We start from the raw sequence: 21,036 nt of genomic DNA, 5'->3' as shown, positions 1-21,036 counted from the left end.
GTGCGGCTGTAAGGAATGGGGGTGTGTGACGGTGGTTAGGGTAGGGGTGTACGAATACACAGATGTATTCCGAAATGGGCTATGTAATGGGGTAGAAATGGTGGGTGATGTGGTAGGTATAACAGGAGATGAAGAAGGAGGGTTAACAATACCTGAACTACTGCTGGCAGATTGTGAGGGTGTGTGTTGCTGCTGCTGTTCTTTTTGGACAGCCAGCTCTTTAAGAATGGTCATGACAGAATCGTGCCTCATATCAGCAAGTTTCTTCTCCTTATCAAATCTATTATGTATGTCACCCAGCTGGTTCTCCATTTCTACTGAAAACATGTGGAATCTCTCATCCATTTGGTGTTGAGATTCTTGCATAGCATTATCCAAATGAAGATGAGCTATTTGTACAGCCTCTTCTACAATCTCCTTAGCTGATGGGTTTGGGGGTTTTGGGGGAGCCATGAGGTAAAGGGAATGAAAGCACCAATGATAGACTAAGCTAGGTTAAAATTCTAGATCTAAGTTGCATCAAAAGAAATTGACATAAAAACAAACTTGAACTTTTCTTACTTTGTTTCCAAGACAGCATTACAATATAAATAACTAGGGTTTGTGCTACTAAAAGGGCTAATGGGCTGCGGCCCAAACATTAAAACATTAAAGATACAATAACTTGCTAACAGCACCTATTTTTAATAATAAAAGTCTTTAAAAAATGCTGGGCTTTTCTTTTCTCTAGTGGGCCTGCCCAACTTCTTATCAGTTAGGCAGTTAGATGGCAGTAAGAATTGGACTTTCATTTCCTTGTTACACCATTAATAAGCTCCTTCATCAAATCAGCACAACATCACTCTATTATCTATTTAAACAATTATTGTACTGTAACATTATAAATTCCTTTTCTACATTGTTTAAGAATCCAACTGATTTTATCAAGTTTGAATTTAATTTCCTTCATGGTTATCTATTTTCGTGAAAAGAATTACAATAACTCATCATAAGCTTCTTCATTTTTTCCCACTCAAAAGATAACTCGGCCAATTCAGCAAAATCAATTTTATATTATGGTTGAGGTTGCATCAAATACAAGTATGGTCTACAAACTATTACATTTCAATTTACTGAAAATTTACCATATAAAAGGTAGCCCCTTGTTTGTTTCAAAATCAAGGAACTAGTAATTTGACAGAATAAAAAAGAAACCAGAGAATTACATATTCAGATCATAGACAAAAATAATCCACCAGAAGCATGGCAGTTTTTTTCTCCACCCTAACCATTTGTATGTAGACAATGAAAACGAAAACGAGAAGGTATCCTCGAGGTCGAGAAGGCTTAGAGATGTTGTACCAATGTGAAGTACGAGCATACCTCTAAAGCCATCCGGTTTGGATTTTCCAGGAAGGATAGTGTTCACTGCTCAGCTACATATTCCAGCAGATGCATAAAATAGAAATACTAAGTAATTCAAATCCAATATAAAGATAATACTCATTCTAACAGTATCATAGTGGACACAATAACCAATGAGTAATTGAGTATGATATATGATATGCAACCAATAACTGAAATGAACTATCCAAATTAACTAGGCTTTTTAGTAAATATTTGAACTTTGAACTTTTGATGCCAAACTTTTCTTCAACAATCATGGTTGCCAAAAGTAGTAACTGTTAAGAGTCTCACATCGGACAATATATAGCCTGAATATATAAAGAAAAAAGACATTTGTTGTAACTCTGCGTCGATACAATCTTGTACGACAAACTGCAAACATGAAAAATAGACAGATACTAAAGGAAAATAAAGTAGATACAGAAGGTGGAATAAACTGGCTGGTGCAGAAAAGAATAAAATTGGGCTAGTGGCATTTACATGAGGCAGAGAAGAGTAGAGCTATTACCAATTAAAAATCCAAGTTCAAGTTTCAGAAATCTGTTTTTCGCCAGTCTCAATATCTGGGATGTGGGAAATTTTGGGCCAAATTTGCGGGTGTTTCATGATGCACCGCTTTTCCAGTAGAGGACTTTCATCTATATGAAGTTTTACTAGAGAAGCATGCAGCCTTTCTCCCGCCATATTCTCCAGCTTGTCACAGTATGCAATTCTTAATTTTGTTAGGGATGTGAGGTGGAGAAGCCCCGTGCAGCTCAACTTGTGCAAGCTCAAAAAACCACATAGCTCTAGGGAGGTAAGAGAGGGAGGCAAGAATGCAAAACCCTCCTTGGGAAAGGACTCAACACTTTCACATTGAAGTTAGAGATGGGCTCCAGAGTAATTTTTCACAGTTTGTGATAGAAAGTGATATCAAACTAGGAAGCATGCCCCCATTAGGAACCGTCTCAATTTCTGGACAATCCTACTCTTGAGAATGATATAAAATTGGGACAGGCATTAATTTCAATTTGAACTATATTTTGAAGAATCTTTGAAACGAAAAGATATTCTAGATTTTTACAGTTGCTGATCATGAGCAATTCTATATTTGAAAAGTTTTCTAGTGGGAGGATTATGCGAGAATTGTAACTCCTAATTATACTCAACTAGTTTTTTTAGCTAGTTTTTCCTTCAAATTGTGATCATCCAAAACAATTAAGAACTTTTTTCCAGCTAGTTTTTCCTTCAAATCGCGATGAAGCAACTCCTTGTTATTTGTGGTACAAGTACTCCCCGTAACTGCCTCTAAAATAGCCTTTGTAACCTTGAATTCATCAAAGTATGTAGTCTTGCCAGCAGCCATCATGAGATCGCTGAATAATGTCCCACCATCAAACTTCTTTTTAAAGTTGCATACAAATGCCTCAAACATAACCTATGTTCATATGCAGGATATTCCTCTTCAAATACTTGAACAAGTCCCTGATAACTGTTAACAGCATATTTCCACACAATTAATAATATACAATAAACAAATTGATATTCTATAACAAGCTCATCTGTCATGTATTCTTCTTCTATAACATGTTCCTTGTACATATCTCTTGTGATAAAGCCACTGCTATGAGCTTCAATTTGAACATTCGCATTTTTATACACACCATCAATGTTGATTCCTTCTTTAAGTTCTCCATCAGAATCTTACTTTTTCTCATCTTCATTATCATCAAAGTGAATACCATCAACAAAATCTTCACTTGGTTCATAGTCCTCATCACCGTCTCCCTCATCACTTTCATGTCTCTTTTGTCTCTCTATAAGTCTCTCTCTCTATATAGGTTAACTCACCTGTATTTCTTTTGGCCTCTGTGTAAATTTCCACATCAGATTTCTTGTAAACGGCATACAAAGCCAAGGTAGAAGCATCTTCATAATTGCAAAACGGTTGAAGATCTTTCTCAAAAGAACCATGTTCATGCTTCCACCATATTTTAACTTCATCTACATTAAATGTATTGTTCATCCCTTTGATAAGGTTACGAGCCTCAAAGCACAACCAGTAATATGTGTGTCATACCCCAAAATTTGCCCGTCATATTTTGACTCACATGACTTTCAAATGCACAAGGTTGTACAAGAATTGAGCATACTCATCCTTCTCCTAAGCGAAAGGACCCCGATTAGGGTTTTGTTTCGTCTCAAGGAAAAGAGATTTTTGACACCTCAAGTGGACTTCATAGTTTCCCATATGCTTCATAGGATCCCTATTCCAAGTTTCAAGCCTTGATTCATAAGATTGCTCGATCAACAGCTCAAATGATCAACAGTCGACTAGTTAGACTTAAAAGTCAAACTTTGGTCAAAATACAGTCAAAACTCCCGACTTTTGGTCAATATCAATATTATGAAGTCACATTCATCATTTGATCAATAGCTGATCATGATTCATCAGGGAAAGCTCAAAAAATCATCAAAAGGAAAAAGTTTCTAATTAGGGTTTTGAACTAAAAGTCAACCCAACTTTGACTGGCCATATCTCTCTCATACTTTCTCAAAAATTCCCCAACCAAAGCCTATTCTCAAGGAAATTCAATTCTCTACAACTTTCATGTTGGGCCCAAAGTCAAGAAATGCACCAGTTGAAAGATACAGTCTAATACATTATAGGTCCTTCTAAAAGATCGCAAAAAGCCATTTTTTCTCAAAGCTCATAACTAGAACATGGTAGACTCAATTGAGATGAAACCAAAAGTAGCTTTTAGAGGACTCTTTAAGGTTTCTAAAAAGTCCTAGAACATGTCCATACCACAAAAATTGAGGGAGATATGAGGTTCAGAAGTTGGCCAAAAACTGAAAAAATGCATGAAATCCCAAGTGAAGAATTTTGTGTTTTAAGTAATGGGCCATGGACTATGGATCACCCACGTGATTTTAAGAACAAGAGGGGCCCAAATACTATTTGATACTTATTTTTTGATTTTATTATATTTATTGTTGGATTTATTTACTTAAATCCAATATAAATCAAATAAATTAAAAAATAAATCAAATTAAATCATGAAAGATATTCCATACATTAAAACAGGTCCAAATTCATCCAAGATAGCCCATCTCAAGCTACCAAACTCGTGCAAGGTGCATCAAGACAAAAATATCCAATTTTGGAAAGATTTAATCAAAGTTTTCATTAGAATATTTCTCACATCAATGCAATATATTTGGCCAAGTTTGTTGACCTAATATGGTGTCATATATATACACGTGAAAAAGTTCTAAGATTCAAAAATTAGGGCAAAAGAAAAACAAACTCCATAGCCGTTTTCAAGCATTTCGAAGCATCTATCCACCTCTCTGAAGATCTCATGAACTGATCCCACCCTTTACTCAAGCTTGAAAGTGACCGGAACCCCCTCACTCATTCTCACGGAAAGTAAGTTTTTGTCAAAATCTTAAACTCACAATACATGCGTTTCTAATTAATTTCATGCGTATATATGTATTTGTGATGATGTGAGGAATATTTTTTACGCGTCGTTTGTAAGGTTTGACACAGGAATGGTGATTCACCATTGCTAGGGCATCAAGGTCCTTCCCGTTCGTTTTCATAGCTACGAGTATTATTTTTGAAAACTAATCGTTCCATTGAAAAATCAGTCACCGGAGAAGATGAAGGTCTCGCCGGATTCTGCATTTCAGGGTTTTGGAACGTGATATCAATACCTGAGCGTGTTTTAATGTTACGAATTGCAGCCAGTCCAGTTGGTGAACGCGTGCGTTTTGCAATGAGTGCAGGGGGGTGCGTTCGAGCCCTCTCCACGACACTCCATATTATTTTTTAACTTAATTGCTTTGTTTGCATACAGATCCAGCGTTGCAGGTCAGTGCACGTCTATGATAGACCCTCACATATCGACCATACGATCTCTACCTGATACAAATCTAAGGACTCAGCACTGTAGTCCCCATGGTGCACTCTCCAGGAGGCGCCGCACCAGATCCCATGATATTTATCTTCTTTATTATTATTATTTTTTTTTAATTTTGTTCTTTCTTTCCCTATTTCAATTTCTTTTTTATTAACCACTTTTTAATTAATCAAATAACCAAATAAAAAATAAAAAAAATAAGATCAATTTGAATTAGGATTAGGATTTTTTTTAACTATTTAGTTTTTTTATCTTAAATAATTTTATTCAATATAATTCAATTTAATTAGAATAATTAGCTCTTAGGATTTAAATTAATTAGACTTTAGGTTTAATTTTAACATAATTTTTTTTATTAATTAGGTGATTAGGTTTTAGATAATTAATTTAATCAACCTACAAATAAATTAATTAGAATTAATAAATTTAGTTAATTAGGTTTGATTTAGTTAGGCCAATTAGATTAACTTTTAAATTATTAACCTAAGATTTTTTTTACTAAACCCTAATCTATCTCGATTTCTCTTCTCACCTCAAACTCAATGAATGTCGCGTGCTTGTTTTTTTTATTATTACTTAAATTATTTAATTATGATCATTTAAATTTTAGAAATCGATGTATAGGTTGTAAGGACATTTTTGTAATAGCGTAGGTTTATGTTTCCGCATTTACTTTCCGCATATTATAACTGTTACTATTATCTGTTTAGATGTATGGTTTAGGATTGTATGCTCGAGACTAAAACCAATTGTTAGCTAACTTAATTCAAGATAAATAAATACTCGAATCTGACACACTCGCATTCACTCACCTTTAGGGTATCCCCTCTCAGTTGCCTTTCGGAAAATAATAGTCAAAGTCCCTCGAAGCGTAGGGGTACCTTAGCACCTGCTGCCTACGATTCAAAATCATCATTGACCCTTCGGAATAAAGATCATAGTCCCTTCGAGTTGCCTACGACGAAATGATCTCGTCCCTCAAGTTGCCTTCGATAAATGATGATAGTCCCTTCGGATTGCTAAGGTATCTCTACTGGTTGCCTTTATGACTATTCACATCTCATAGGACTTCCTACCCTCTTTATGGTATGGATAGCCTCTATGACGATTCGATGACCCTTCGATGACCCGCACATCCAATGTATAGGACTACCTACCCTCATATGGTATGGATAGTACTATCGCCCAAGGAAAGCCTTAATGAATAGGAAAGACCTTACAAACTAGAGTAGGAACTCTTAATTGCTTGCTCACAACAAAAACGATTCAAATGCTTTTCACACCCTGTTTTCTAACATTGTCTTTTTAGACATTTTCAAAACAAAAGTGTTTTTCTAAACACACACTACTCTTTCAAACAAATCAAACATTTCAAACAAAAGTGAGCCAAGCAACTAAGAGCCCGTAGATAACTACGGATGAAAAGGGTGCTTACACCTTCCCTTTTCATAACCTACCCCCCGAACTCAATCTCTTTTCAAAGAAGGTCTTTCCTGTTCTTTTATACCTTTCCTAATTGGATAAAATAAAAGTCGGTGGCGACTCTTGCTCACCGCAACATTGTTGCATATTAAAAATAAAAGTCAGTTCACCGTGTTACAGAACTGGCGACTCTGCTGGGGGCAAATTAAAAGAGGGGTTACCTTAGAAAGATTATTTATGTGACAAGGCAATGACTTTAAATTAAGGCACCGGGAGACACGCAACGATGTCAAGTTGGGTGCAGACAATCCTTCTCTTGGGAATGATACAAATTTAGGGCAGTCTCTAATGTCAATATCAATGAGATTTGGAAGAATTTTCGAAGCTGAAAGGCATTCTATGTTTTCACAATTATAGATTCCGAGAGAAACGAGGTTTGGAAAGATCTCCAATGGGAGGGTTGTGAGAGAATCACAACTCCTATCTATCCTCAAAGACTGAAGTGACTCATGTTGGTGGTTTTGCTTTGGAAAATTCAGATTACTAGAATTTCTGATGGACAAACTCTTTAAGGAAAAGGGTAAACAATCTCCCGGAAATGATATCGCAGACAAACAGTCCCTGATATCTAAAATTTGAAGAGATGTTAGGCTGATGGCAATGGCTTCAAAGACGAACTTTGTCATTTCTCTTCCTTGAATTTTTAATTCTTCCAATGAAATGGGTAGTTCATGCAAGCCTATTTTATTGCTTTCAATTATGCATAACTTGCGGATGGCAGGAGCACTTGGGAGTGAAGAGTCGAGTTGGTTGCAATGTTTAATCTTAATTGTTTCCACGGCAAGAAGATGAGATGGCAAACTTCCATGTAATCTGGGACAATCAGCAATCACAAGAGACTTTAATACAGGAAATGAAACATCTGACTCATGAGAATGATGCCACACTTCCCAACATGGCATCTTACTAAACTCCAGACGTTTAAGGGAGGGAAAGAGGACTCCTGAAAAGGAATCACCATATTCAGATCCAATAGTCTCCAGCATACTCACTGCATAGATTGTCAAGTCCTTAAGAGAGCGTAATTGTCCAAGTGGTGGAAGGATGCAACAATTTTGACAATTAGACAGAGTTAGCCGAGTAATATTGTGGTAGGAAGGATCCCCAACCCAATATGGAAATCTTGTGCCTCTGTATCCAGATATAATTAGCCATTTCAAGTTCTTGGCAGGCTGTAACTTTCCAAGTATATCCATCTCACTTTGTGAATTTGTAAAATGGTCCTTTGCATCTTCAGACCAATCAAACGATAATCCCTCAAGGTACTTCTTATCCATGATATGTGCCTTTGATGCTTCCAAGCTATTGGTAACATTCTCCAATTTACGAATAAAAAGTGATCCATGAAGATTTGAAAGAGTTCCCAGTTCCTTGATCCCATTCTTTTCATGCTTGCCCACAACAAAGCAATTCAGATGTTGCAAATGATTTAATTTGCTCATTTCTCTAGGCATCTCTTCTAACTCATTCATTCCACTAATATCAAGATGGCGCAAATTTACAAGATTTTGTATGTCATTTGGAAGCATGGTTAGCTGTAGGCAACCGCGCAACTTCAACGTTTGTAGATTATACAAATTACACAATGACTCCGGCAAAGTTTGTATATCTGTGAAAGAGAGGTCCAAATAACGCAAATGGATTAGTTCATCTATTGAATCAGGCAATGAGTCAACATTATGCAAAGATCGAAATGACAAAACTCTTAAACACTTCAAATTCTCCAAAATGATGCATGGTGCCTTTTCATAGTTGACTCGAGGAAATCTAAAACTCGTTGTCAAAAACGTTCTAAGGTTTTTTGCTCTGCTGAAAACATCATAGTTTTCCAAGACAGGATCACTGAACGCAATAAATGACAAATGACGAGTCTTGGTACTGATCTTCAATTCTTTCCCAAGTTCTTCTGTTCTGAAATAGAATTCTCCACCAAGCAATGTTGCTAAATCATGCACCAGATCATGCATCACAAAACGCCGGTATTGGTTCCCACTTCCCGAACGTTGAAAGAACGATCTTGAAGCTAAATCATTAAAATACTCATTACCAACTTCTTCTAAAGTCTTCCCATTTTTTAGAGACGGTAAAAGATCTTCAGCCATCCACAACAAAATCAAATCGTCTTTATTAAATTCAAAATCCTTAGGATATAAGGAACAATAAACAAAGCAACGTTTCAAATAGGGAGGGAGATAATGATAACTAATTCTTAGTGCTGGAATGATCTTACTCTCGATTTCCCAAATGTTACTCTTTAGTATATTATTCCAATCCCTAATGTCACGTTTTCGTCGCAACAAGCCCCCAAGTGATTGTGCTGCTAAAGGCAATCCTTTACATTTTCTAACAATCTCTCTGCCAGTCTTTTGGAGATCCGTGTACTCATTGGATTCTTCTTGAGGAAGACATGCATGGTTTGCAAACACGGACCAACAATCTTCATCGGACAATTGCTGAAGAGGGTAAGCCTGAAAAGTTTGGACCATTGAAGCAACTTTATCAATACGGGTAGTTACAAGAACTTTACTTCCCTTAGTTCCATATTGAAGAGGCCTTATAAGAGAGTTCCAACTGTCATAATCTTCAGTCCATACATCATCCAAAACAATCAAGAACGTTTTTCCAGACAGTCTTTCCTTCAAATCAAGATGAAGTAACTCTTTGTTATTTATATTACAAGATCTCCCTGCAACTGCCTCTAAGATGGCCTTGGTTACCTTGAGTTCATCGAAATCATCGGAAACACAAACCCACGCTGGAACATTTTGCTTTATAGTATTAAACACAGATTGGGCTAAGGTAGTTTTTCCCACCCCACCCATACCAACTATGGGAATCACAGAGATGTTATCATCATCATCATGTAAGAGTAATTTGAGTATGGCCTCTTTGTCTTGATCCCTACCAAATATGTTAGATGGGTGATCTAGAGAGGTTGATGGAGATCTCCAGGATGAGTGATGAGTTGCAATATGTTGAAGGCCAAGAATATCTTTGAAATTGAGAATGTATTCAAGCCTAGCAACTATATCTTCCAGCTTACCAACCAAATCCCTTTCCTCAGAGTTGAAAAGGCGAGAGAAATAGTTAGCAGTACTGACCTGCTTGTTGTGGTTGGAAAGAGCGGCTTTGGTAGAGATGTGGTCGAGAATGTCATCAGCAAGATAGAGAGCATCTTTGAGATCATCAAGCCATTTGTTAACAGAAGAGTCATGAATCTGCTTCTGTTCAGCATCGTTCAACATAGCTTCCACAGCATAAAGAGTGTTCTTCAACCTTTGGACCAAATTGATGTCAATTTTCTTCCCACGGATCAAGTCAAGAACCTGATGAGAAGCAAGTCTGTCAAGGACAACTTCAATGAAGGCAGAGAGAAATGCTTCACCAACAGCAGCGGCCGCCATGATCTGGACAAAGGAGATACTTAGGTGATGTTTGTTGATTATAAGTTGGAATATAAGTGAGAAAATCTGAAATTGGTTTTAGGTGCAATGTTCTAAGCTCAACTGTTTCGGTTCCTTACTATATAGATCTCGTCAATCAGTAAGGATAAGACCAGCTGCCTGTTCTATGGTTCCAGTTTTTCTGGATGTAATATTCACAATTCATTATTATTTTAGTATTATTGAAGTCTATGTCTTGTATTTGAATAAAATGATTATTGAAGTCTATGTCCTGTGTTCACAATTCATCTCATTTTTGAAAGAAATATTATTCCGAGATGCATATGCGAAACTTCTATGAGATATATTCGGAAATGCATCTCTCAAAACGTCACTGAGTACATTTTGAGCTATTTAAACAATCTTATTTTAGATATAGATCTTTAAAAACTTAGTTGCATGCATCTTGAATAGAAACATTATCTTAAATTTGTATTTTTTTAAATCCCAAATAATTTTAATCCGACTAACAGTGTCATAATTTGATTCAAACATTAATAAACAGTACATCATAGAACAAGGTAATGAATTAACTAAAAAAAACTATAATATTACAAACATTGTCATGGAAAATAATACTAAAACATTCCAAAATAAAAAAAAAATCCAAATCACAATTTCACATACTTATTCTTTAAATTCAAATTATAAACATAATCCTCTGATACAACACAATAGTACAAAATTCAAATAAATTTTGAACAAGGTCTAATTCTAATAAATTTAATTTTAAAGAGATAAAGTTGTTCCAAATGAGTTTGGAACAAAGTATATTTTAAATTTATTTTTTAGAAATATTATCAAAACGACGTCATTTTGTCTACAAAAACAAGCATTTAATGCACCGATTTTTTAAAACGGTTGGTTCACCGATTATTACTGGCTGATTGTTTCTTATTCTCATCAGTTCAATAACTTATCCGGTCTAATAATTATATCTGGCCAAGTGAAAAGAATTACAATAACTCATCATAAGCTTCTTCATTTTTTCCCACTCAAAAGATAACTATTCCAATTCAGCAAAATCAATGTTATATTATGGTTGAGGTTGCATCAAATACAGTTATGGTCTACAAACTATTACATTTCAATTTACTGAAAATTTACCATATAAAAGTTAAAGAGCGAAGTATCAGATGACAGTTATGAAATCTCAACTATGACTTTTTGAGTTTTTGTAAATCCACTAACAACAAACAAATTATCTGCCAAGAAGCATGGCGAAAATCATGGATGCCAAAATATGTAACTAATTAGTTAAGTGAAAGCAGCAGTGTATCCATGAAGAACTGCGCCTGCAGTGATACTATCTATTGTACCAGAAGAGAAGTTCAAAAACTTGCATGGTTAAACAAACCAAAGCCAATATGATTGGTAATCCCAACGTAATCAATGAAGGAGTTAGCAGCTTCATTGTGTGTAAAACAAAACAAAACAAAAATTTAAGACAAGATAACTTCTTCATTATACTGTCATCATCCACACACATGCTCAAAAAAAAATAATGAGAGATCTATGCTTGGATATGGGATGTGGGATATTTTGGGCCAAATTTGCAGGTGTTTCATGATGCACCGCTTTTCCTGGAGAGGACTTTCATCTATACGAAGTTGTACTAGAGAAGCAGGCAGCCTTTCACCCGCCATATTCTCCAGCTTGGCACAGTATGCAATTCTTAATTTTGTCAGGGATGTGAGGTGGAGAAGCCCCGTGCAGCTCAACGTGTGCAAGCTCGAAAAGCCACATAGAATAGATCTAGGGAGGTAAGAGAGGGAGACAACAATGCAAAACTGTTGGTGGTTTCCATTGTTTTCTTATTTTGATTCAAAGTTGGAACTCTGAGAAAAACTGTTGTGGTTTGTTCTAAGTGGCCAAAATGATTTTGTTTTGTAACCATATTTCCTTTTGAATAAGAAATGTACTAATTTGTTTGCTTATAAATGGTTGAATAATGTGATTACAAGTAGCACCAGCACTTCTGGAAAAAAGCGTGTCCGAAACATTAAGAAGTGTAAGCATGGTGAGATTAAGAGAATACAACGTGTTGAAATAGTACTTTCAAGAAAAGCTATTTCAAACATCAGTAAAAAAATACTCAAATACCATGAAGAGTACACTAACCACTTTTGGTGAACCAGTATAACTCTATGTGTTCCTTCTCTCTAACCTTTCTCTTTTAACTTACTGTATTACATTTAACATCCTTATTACATTTCAAATCACTTGTTTAGATTGGTTATAAGTTATCTCCACTATCAATATGGAATATGTTAGAAACTCATATGTTTTGTGTTATTTAGGAGTTTAAGGCTTATCCAATCCGTATTAGTGGAAGCAAGATGCCTACACACATTAACTTGTGCAGCAAGTAATTAACCATATGCGCGGTGTTGAACAAATCTTAGCTTCTAAGACATATATTCCATGTTATTCAACCCTCTACTCTTATTTTTCATTTTTATTGCTTTCTTAAGAAAATTCTGATGTAATCATATAATCACTGAGAAGAATAAGATACATTGTTTTTCATACATCAACATCACCGAATTTGTGCTTCATTATCAAACAACGTTGAATCCATTGTTCTTTGCCATCTGAAACTTGCCAGCCTGAGATCTAGTAGGATGCAGATGCAGTGGCCTTGAGTTGGAGTCAAGATAATGAAGAACCATAACCATAACCAATGAGCAAATAAACATAGGTATCGGACCGAAGAACCAAAGAAGCAAGTTTAATGCAAAATAAAGAGCTCAGAGACCGAGCGACCAAAAATCACCACCCCTTATGACTGCTAATTCGACACTACTAATTGGAACAAAACTATCCGGTATGCTTACCAAATAGTTTGCATGAACAAAGTGTCTTGCTGATTGAATAAAGCATGAGAAAGCAAGGAGAAAGCATGTCAGTAGGCAAATATACTTGATGGAAATTGTGGTTGCACTTGTGTCACCATAGATTAATTGACTTTGGAAGAAAATATTGGAGTTATTGGCAATCCAAGCTCCAATTAGAGAAGAAAGTGTCAAAGAAACTGAGGCCAAGAATGTCGCAGCTGATGTGTTGGATTGAATGACAGATAGAGCTGTGTTAACATCCCTTTTTTCAGCCTGATCATTCATTACAAAGTTTAAAAACAACCTTAAAATTATAAAAACAAGAGGTTTCCGATTCAAACTTTCAAATTAATTATAGGAATGATTAGGATTATTACTTGCCTGCATAATTCTGTCAACCCATGCTCTTTTGTCATTGTTTTCAAATCCCATGACTGTGGTGTGAGGCCGGTTGATGTATCTGTGAAGCAGAAAGAGGTGATAAGCGAACATGATTAGCAATCCACAAGGGACCAAAATCAAATCCAGATACTCCTTATGAAACTTCATTTTCAGTTTCTTCCTTCCAAGGAGTTCTAATTGAGGAGTAAGATTAACTGATTAAGGTTTTGGTTATAAAACAAATAACTAAGTAGAGTATATGGTTATCATTCACATTAACATTTAATTTTGCTTGATGGGCCATTGACTTTTAGACTCTTAATTTGACAACCAGCTTCCACTTGCATTACTTTTTTCATCCTATTTAGTTTTGTACAATTGGCATTATTGATTTGTACAGCTAGATCACAGAGGAAACAAAGAAGTTGCTTGAGAGTGGGGGTTGCACATCACAATTAAACATGTCTAAATTAAAGTGTTATAACAGTTAAATGAGATAATCGTTTTTCTCTCTTAAAGAATACTCCATCCGTCTCATATTATAAGCAAAATTTACCTTTTTCAGATTCATTGAATAAATACACGACTCTATAACCCCATTCCAAATCGCCATTATCAGAGCAGACTTTTCCTAAGTTGCTTATGCACAATGTATGCTCAGAATAATGTATCAACTGAAACAAATGCTAACCCAAGCCTTACCAGTGAAATGTGGTCCGAATGTGCCACTTGAGCTCAAGGAAATAAGTCCCAACATGGCAGAAGATACACCATTTGGATAGCATATTTCAGAATTTCCCATTTATGATAAGCCATTTACATTTCAATTAAATCTAGCAAAGGGATCTCTCCAGTTGGCAAGTGACCTGAAAATGCAGGTAACAAAATACTATAAATGTCGGAAGATAGTAATTGACCCAAAATCTCTTGTTCGAATAGAGCACTCTGTTGCCTTACCAATACATAACAACATCAACCGAAATGACTGCCGCTAACATTCTTTACAAAGGAAAATTATGGATCTATCTATGGCAGAAAGAAGAAAATTTGCACTGCTCCATTGTGCCATTATTTGTATTCCCCCTAAAAGGGCACACATTAGCAAAATTCTTGCTGTTTTCAGGATAGTGGCCTGCCCAAAGTAAGCAATCACTCAAAACTGATCAAGAAAACTAATTCCTTGCTAGATTGAATAATAGTTAATTAAACCAATATAATATATTCATCACATTTAAAGTGGGAGAGCGCATATGGAATTTTCACAGCATTATCCCTAAATGAAGCCGGATAATAAACATACGATGTTTCCAAAAATGGCATTTCATATGATGTCAATATGCCATTTATTATTTGATTGGAAAACTCAATTAAGATACCAACTAAATATTCAATACTAAACAATGCACTAAAGAATAAAATAGAGACGTCATATTCATTGGAAATAGATTTAGCATAAATAAAACCAAGAACCATTACTCAAAATCGTAAGTTATTATCAACGATGCGTAATTAGTTCCAGAAACTAGTGCGTACTAAGTTCCAGAAATGTTTTATCACTAAAGTAAAAAAGTATTGACACCAAAATGTACAAAATAAGATGCAAATAATCAGTTTAGTGAAAGCACCATCCTCACAAATGAAGAAGTCTGACATATTTATAAGATGCAAATAAACATGAAGAAGTCTGACACATTTATAAAGGAAGTTTAAGAACTTACATGATTGTCCAAACCAAAGCCATGATTGATTGATATTCCAGGCATAATCAACATGGGAGTAAGCCGCTTCAATATCTGCATTTTTAAGACGAAAGAAAATGATATTTTTAAAACTAGACAACTTCCCGTTCATACAATTAGACAACTATATCCATTGTCCCAAAAAACAAAGAGATTTGTGCTTGAATAATCATAACCTGAAATTGTAGTTTAATTGATGGAAGTGTCCATATATGTATAACAAACTGCAAACCAACTTCAAGCTTACTAAATCCATTTTCCGTCAACTGTAATGCCAGGGATGTGGGAAATTTGTGGGTATTTCACGCGGTACTGTTCTTTCAGCAAAGGACATGCAGAGATTTTAAGTTCTATTAGAGAAGCAGGCAGCCTTTCTCCCACTATATTCTCCAGCTTGGGACAACATCTAATTATTAATGTTTGCAGGGAAGTGAGGTGGAGAAGCTCCGTGCAATCCAACGTGTGCAAACTTGAACAGTTATATATATGCAGGTAGGTAAGGGAGGGGTGCAGCAATGGATAACCCTTCTTTGGAAAGTACTCGACACCATCACATGGACCATCAATGGAAAGATGGGTAAGCATGTCCATTGAAGTTAGAGATGAGCTCATCATTAATTTTTCACAATTCCCAATCCAAATTGCTCTCAAGCTAGGTGGCATACCCCCTTTAGGAAACGTCTCCAATTTTGGACAATCACATATACACACACGCTCTAACTTTGGGAGAAGAGTACTTATATGACAAGGCAGTGATTTTAAGTTGACACAGTTGGAGACAAACAATAATGTCAAGTTGGGTGCAGACAGTCCTTCTCTTGGGAATGATACAAATTTGGGGCAGTCACGAATTTCAATATAAACTAGATTTTGAAGAGACTTTGAGACAGAAAGACATTCTAAGTTTTCACAATTGTGGATTTGCAGATGATGAAGGTTGGGAATGGTATCCAGTGGGAGGGTTATGAGAGTATCACAACTCCTATTTATACGAAGATACTTAAGTGACTCATGCACGTGATTTTGCTTTGGGAAATCTAGATTATTAGAATTTGTGATGGACAAACTCTCTAAGGATAAGGGTAAACAATCTCTTGGAAACGATATCGCAGAAGAACAATCCTTGATGGCTAATATTTTAAGAGAAATTGGTGGGGTGATGGTAATGGCTTCAAAGACAGACTCTGTCACCTCACTTCCTCCAACATCTAACTCTTCCAATGAAAGGGGTAGCTCATTCAAGGCTATATTATTGCTTTCAAATATGTATAATCTGCGGATGGCAGGAGCCCTTGGGAGAGAAGAAACAAGCTGGTTGCATCCATCAATACGAATTGTTTCCAAAGCAGGAAGATAAGATGGCAAATCCCCATGTAATATGGGACAATCATTAATCTCAATATACTTCAATACTGGAAAATGAGCATTTGACTCAGGAGGATGATGCCACACTCTCCAACATGACATCTTGACAAACTCCAGACATTCAAGGGAAGGAAAGTATGTCCCTGAAAAGGTATCATCATATTCAGATCCAATAGTCTCCAGCATATTCATTTCACTGATTGTCAAGACCTTGAGAGAGTATAATTGTCCGAGTGATGGAAGGATACAACAATTCAAACAACCATACAAAGATACCTGAGTCAAATTTTGGTAGGAAGAATGTCCAACCCATTCTGGAAATAGTGTGCCTCTGTATCCATGAATACCTAGCATTTTCAGGTTCTTGGAAGGTTGTAACTTTCCAAGTATATCCATCTCACTTTGTGAACTGGTAAAATGGTTCTTTGCATCTTCAGACCATACAAATGATAATTTATCAAGGTACTTTTTATCCATTATCTTTGCCTGTGATGCTTCAAATCCGTTGGTCACGTTCTCTAACTTCGTAATGGAAAGTGATCCAAGTAGATTCGAAAGTGTTCCCAATTCCTTGATCCCTTTCTCTTCCAGCGTTCCCACAACAAAGCAACCCAAATGTTGCAAATTAATCAGTTTGCTCATTTCTCTAGGCATCTCTTCTAAATTAGTTCCCTGAATTTCCAGATGGCGCAAATTTACAAGATTTTGCATGTCATTGGGAAGCCTTGTTAGACGGATACAGTGGTGCAACTTTAATGTTTGTAGATTATACAAGTTACATAATGATTCAGGTAACATTTTTATAGATGTGTAAGAGAGATCCAAATAACGCAAATGGATTAGTTCATCTATTGAATCAAGAAATGCATCAAGACCTTCAAAGTTGCCAAACTTCAAAACTCTCAAGTACTTCAAATTTGACAAAATGAAGCATGACGCTTTTTCTTTGTTGAATGGATCACTCCATAAATATATTGGCGAGATTGTTCTTAGACATTTTATTCTACCGAAAATATCAAAGTTTGCTGAGATTGGATCACTGAACTTGGAAAATGACAAATGACGAGTCTTGGTACCAATCATCGTATCTTTCCCAATTACTTCTGTTCTAAAATAGAATTCTCCACCAAGCCATGTTGCCAAATCATGCACAAGATCATGCATTACAAAATGTTGGTTGAAGTTCCCATTGTCAGAATGTTGAAAAAATGATTTGGAAACTAAGTCATTAAAATACCCATGACCAACTTCTTCTAAAGTCTTGTTATTTTCTGAAGGATGTAAAAGATCCTCCGCCATCCACAACAAGATCAATTCATCTTTATCAAATTTATAATCTTTGGGAAACAATGAACAATATACAAAGCAACGCTTTAAATATGGGGGGAGATAATGATAACTAATTCTCAATGCTGGAATGATCTTACTCTTATTCTCCCAAATATTATTATTCAGTATACTATTCCAATCCCTGATGTCACGTTTTTCTCGCAACAAGCGCCCAAGTGACTGAGCTGCTAAAGGCAATCCCTTACATTTTTTAACAATCTCTTTGCCAATTTTTTGGAGATCCATATTCTCATCTGGAGAAAGGCAAGCATTGTTAGCAAACACTGACCAACAATCTTCGTCAGACAATTGGTGAAGAGAGTAAGGTTGAATAGTTTGGACCATAGAAGCAACTTTTTCAATACGGGTAGTTACAAGAATTTTACTTCCCATAGTTCCATATTGAAGAGGCTTTAAAAGAGAATTCCAAGAGTCGTGATCCTCGGTCCAGACATCATCCAAAACAATTAAGAACCTCTTTCCGGTCAGCTTTTCCTTCAAATCTCGATGAAGGATATTCAAGTTATTTGTGTTACAAGCACTTCCCACTTCCTCCGCAATGAACTTGGTAACCTTCAAAACATCGAAATCATCAGAAACACAAACCCATGCTTGAACATCAAATTTGTGCTTTATACTGTCATGGTTGTACACAAATTGGGCTAAAGTTGTTTTTCCAAGGCCACCCATGCCAACAATGGGGATGACAGCAGTGTCATCATCATCGTGTAAGAGTAATTTGAGTATGGCCTCTTTGTCTTGATCCCTACCAAATATGACAGATCTGTCTTCTAAAGAGGTAGATGGAGTTCTCCAGGATGAGTGATGAGTTGCAATAAGTTGAAGACCAAGAATATCTTTAAGTTTGAGAATGGATTCAAGTCTGGCAACTATATCTTCCAGCTTACGAACCATATCCCTTTCTTCAAAGTTGAAAAGGCGGGAGAAGTAGTTAACAGTACTCACCTGCTTGTTCTTCTTGGAAAGAGCAGCTTTGGTGGAGATGTGGTCGAGAATGTCATCAGCAACATAGAGAGCGTCTTTGAGATCATCAAGCCAGTTGTTAACAGCAGAGTCATGAATCTGCTTCTGTTCAGCATCGTTAAGCACAGCTTCAACAGCGTAAAGAGTGTTCTTCAACCGTTGAACCAAATTGACGTCAAGTTTCTTCCCACGGATCAAGTCAACAACCTGAGGAGAAGCAAGCCTGTCGATGACAACTTCAATGAAAGCGGAGAGAAATGCTTCACCAACAGCAACCACCGCCATGATCAAGATCGAGAGGATTAGATTGGACAGGAAGAGAGGAAGTTAGAGATTGGTTTGTAAATGCAATAAAGTAATAAACCGGTCTAAAACAAAAGTGTGGAGTAGTCTATAATATTGTCACTCTTGCTTGGCACATGCTGTGAACACAGGGTACGAGAGAAGTGGCATGTATGGTCCCAGTAAGGATTAAGTAATAGGAATTAAGTAGTATTATCTTGCTTGGCACGTTCTACAATCTCGAATACTGATATCTTAATTATTTTAAATCATATAATCTTTTAAGTAGTATAATAATAAGGTTAGTGAAAGATAAATTACAACAATGTTGACAAAGGTCACAACATGACTCTCATTCTAAAAAAGGAACTCTAGTTAGATTTCTGGAGTCTAGCCATGTTGATCTATACAATTGCCAAGGAAGAAAAATACCCAGAAGAATTCCATAAATTACACGACTCAATACTTTTGCAAGCAGAATGTGAAGCAAATAACAGTACTAAGGCACTGTCTCCTACGGTCTTCAAAAACCAACATTGATTCTCTCCATCAAGAGGTGACAAAGTTTCCACTTAATGAAACAATGGAGGACAGTAAGCTAAAAACTACCTCTTGTAGGTCGGATACTTATGATTTGAATTTTTTTTTTAATCTATTAAACAAATTTTGAAGAAGAAAATTGTGAAAAAGAAAGGTTGAAGAAGAACTGACAACTGACCTGAGAAGCAGAGCATGAGCACGAGCATATCCTTGTTTTGTTTTCTATAAGGGAGTTTCAAACAATAGGAGAGGTTACAGCTACAGTCTTTCTGTTCACCCAAACCATATGGGGAGGAGAGGACCCTATTTTTTTCTTTTGGCAAGATGAAAATTGATTTTTGTTTTGAATATAAAATAATTTATATTTAAATTCATTACTAAAATGAGTTTAACAAATTTGATAAACGATATATTACAATGAGATTCCAAAAGTTTTAAAAATTTTAAAAGAATTTGTAGGATTATAGTGATCTTTTCATACTTTTTTTATAAGAGAGTTTTCATATTTTATATTTTGAATTTTAAAGAATTTATAATATAAATGACTAAGGTTCAATTCCATTATTCATTACACTCATTTTGAATCTTGAACTAATTTGAGAGTTTCAGTGTTAACCATGCAAATCCACTTCGCACCACCGCAATAGAGATATGCCTAGCATACCAACTGCAAAACTGATATCTAGTATCGTACATGTTTAAGCATACATCAAACTTCTATCAACAAATGCATTAGGAATACTTTTCATTTGTTTCTTTTCCAATTCATTCTTTGGACATTGCATGAGACTAAATTTGTCTCCTTTTTATATTGAAATAGGAGATGTTGAATATTTATCCATTCTAAATCTTTCTAAAATTTTATTAATATATGCTTTCCGAGACAAGTCTTACAATCTTTATGATCTATCATAAAATATTTCTATTCAAATTACATATCTAGCCCCACCCATATCTTGTTGGAACAAAATTGGTGTGTAACATATCCCTCGCGCTTTGATGATAACAAAGTATTTAAAAGAGGGTGTCACATGTAATTCAAAACTAACACTAATACACCTGGTCATGCTCATAACACGCATTTAAATTCATGTTCCGTATACTAACATATATGCATATCACAACGGAATAATTATCTTTTTAGAACGATACTAAAAATTGCATCTCATAATATAACGTCATGCATTAAAACATTAGGCACAAAATGCCAAACATCACATAATCTCAATACATCATAGCATAAAATAGAGTATAACAAATATCTCTCAAAACAAACATGAGCAAACGTTTTCCCGTGTTACATAACTAGAGTATGACTCACTACCTAGAATAAGGAATAAACAAGAACTAGCTCTTCCGA

General features: G+C 35.7%; 2 protein-coding genes across 5 annotated transcripts; both read right to left on the bottom strand.

Annotated features, from left to right (window-relative positions):
- Nucleotides 1–5,706: 5,706 nt before the first annotated feature.
- On the bottom strand, nt 5,707–10,382 carry LOC131644921 (putative disease resistance RPP13-like protein 1). Its single transcript, XM_058915540.1, has one exon. It carries the CDS (start codon nt 10,178–10,180, stop codon nt 6,878–6,880), a length of 3,303 nt encoding a protein of 1,100 aa, XP_058771523.1. The 5' UTR covers nt 10,181–10,382; the 3' UTR covers nt 5,707–6,877.
- Nucleotides 10,383–11,966: 1,584 nt separating this feature from the next.
- On the bottom strand, nt 11,967–19,985 carry LOC131644920 (putative disease resistance protein At3g14460). 4 transcript variants are annotated; one of them, XM_058915536.1, is made up of 7 exons: nt 19,855–19,985; nt 15,353–19,114; nt 15,156–15,230; nt 14,395–14,569; nt 14,140–14,303; nt 13,434–13,516; nt 11,969–13,329 (listed from the first exon to the last, which is right to left on the bottom strand). In XM_058915536.1, the coding sequence occupies exons 1-2, from the start codon at nt 19,880–19,882 to the stop codon at nt 15,423–15,425; spliced, it is 3,720 nt and encodes a 1,239-aa protein (XP_058771519.1). In that variant the 5' UTR covers nt 19,883–19,985; the 3' UTR covers nt 11,969–13,329; nt 13,434–13,516; nt 14,140–14,303; nt 14,395–14,569; nt 15,156–15,230; nt 15,353–15,422. The 4 variants fall into 4 exon arrangements, with proteins under 4 accessions (XP_058771518.1, XP_058771521.1, XP_058771519.1 ...); XM_058915535.1 differs by having other exon boundaries at nt 11,967–13,329; nt 13,434–14,303; XM_058915538.1 differs by lacking the exon at nt 19,855–19,985 and having other exon boundaries at nt 11,968–13,329; nt 13,434–14,303; nt 15,353–19,839.
- Between the last annotated feature and the right edge of the window lie 1,051 nt (nt 19,986–21,036).

This window comes from Vicia villosa, linkage group LG1 (assembly GCF_029867415.1).
Source record: "Vicia villosa cultivar HV-30 ecotype Madison, WI linkage group LG1, Vvil1.0, whole genome shotgun sequence".
NCBI classification, from domain to species: Eukaryota; Viridiplantae; Streptophyta; class Magnoliopsida; order Fabales; family Fabaceae; genus Vicia; species Vicia villosa.
This window is presented reverse-complemented; position numbering and strand designations above follow the sequence as displayed.